The sequence below is a fragment of the Arachis ipaensis genome, chromosome B10 (assembly GCF_000816755.2).
Source record: "Arachis ipaensis cultivar K30076 chromosome B10, Araip1.1, whole genome shotgun sequence".
Lineage (NCBI taxonomy): Eukaryota > Viridiplantae > Streptophyta > Magnoliopsida > Fabales > Fabaceae > Arachis > Arachis ipaensis.
This window is the reverse complement of record NC_029794.2, coordinates 132,477,717-132,478,741: the sequence shown is the minus strand read 5'-3', so window position 1 is coordinate 132,478,741 and position 1,025 is coordinate 132,477,717. Positions and strand designations below refer to the sequence as shown.

At 27.9% G+C, this 1,025-nt stretch overlaps 1 protein-coding gene across 1 annotated transcript in view; it reads left to right on the top strand.

Annotated features, from left to right (window-relative positions):
• LOC107622757 (cystinosin homolog) overlaps positions 1-1,025 on the top strand; it is a 4,992-nt gene that overhangs the window by 1,650 nt on the left and 2,317 nt on the right. Inside the window, exon 4 of the mRNA XM_016324778.2 lies at positions 162-286. Within this exon, the coding sequence (XP_016180264.1) occupies positions 162-286 (125 nt within the window). The remainder of the gene's footprint in view (positions 1-161; positions 287-1,025) is intronic.

Genomic DNA, 1,025 nt, shown 5'->3' with positions numbered 1-1,025 from the left:
TGTAGGGATTCAATTGAAAAGAAAAAAATATAGAGATCTAATTATAATTTGGTGAAACTATATGAACCAACGTAATGATTAAACCTAAAGTTTAATTTGGTTTATTGTTGAGTCTTAGAATAGTTTAAAAAATGGTTCCTTTTATTTGTAACTTTTTGCAGCGTGGAAATCAGAAATTCACCAAATATGCCATTTCAATAGTGGCTATTGTGTGCATCATTTATTCAATTTGTTTTTTCATTGCATTACCTTCCCACTCATGGCTTTGGCTAATCTCCATCTTCAAGTAAGTTTGATGATTCTCTTTGGTGACTCAGTTTCTCAATCAATCTTTTGAGGATCATGAACCTGTTTCATTTTTCTAGGGCCATTATTTGAACAACAAAATCTTTGGGAAGTAGATGCATTAGTTACTGGCATTACAAGTCCTGTATTTTTTAGTTATAAGTGCGAAATATCTCTGATCCGTTTAATTAGTTTTTGAGATTTAATTAGACTTATTTAATCTCGATTCTAATATGATATTGAAACCTGGTGAAAATTCAGGTGCAATTAACTTCATGTGAAGTTGATAACTAAGAGTCGTTAGATGAAAATTTAGTTAAATCAGTCAAATTATTTAACCGCTCTCAATTATTAACTTCACCTGAAGTTAACTGCACCTGAGTTTTCACCTCGAAACTTATTTGATTCAACGCTATTAGATCACTCATCTGCAAATGTGGCATCTCTCAAGGATATTAAATCAATAAATGATAGAGTATTTTGTTTTCTAAGACATGCATTTCTATTCCTTTATTTTCATTCTATTATAAGTTTATAACTATTGTTATATATTCATTTAGAATAAGTATGTCAATCATTTTTTAATTGAATTAGTCAATTTTTTTTTATTGTAAAACTGTTGTTTAACCCTTTATTGAGGCTTGGATTTAGGATTAAAATTTAGAGTTTAGAATTTAAAGTTTAGGATTTAAAATTTAGAATAAAAAATTATTTAAAAAAATTAGATAATCGACCAAAAA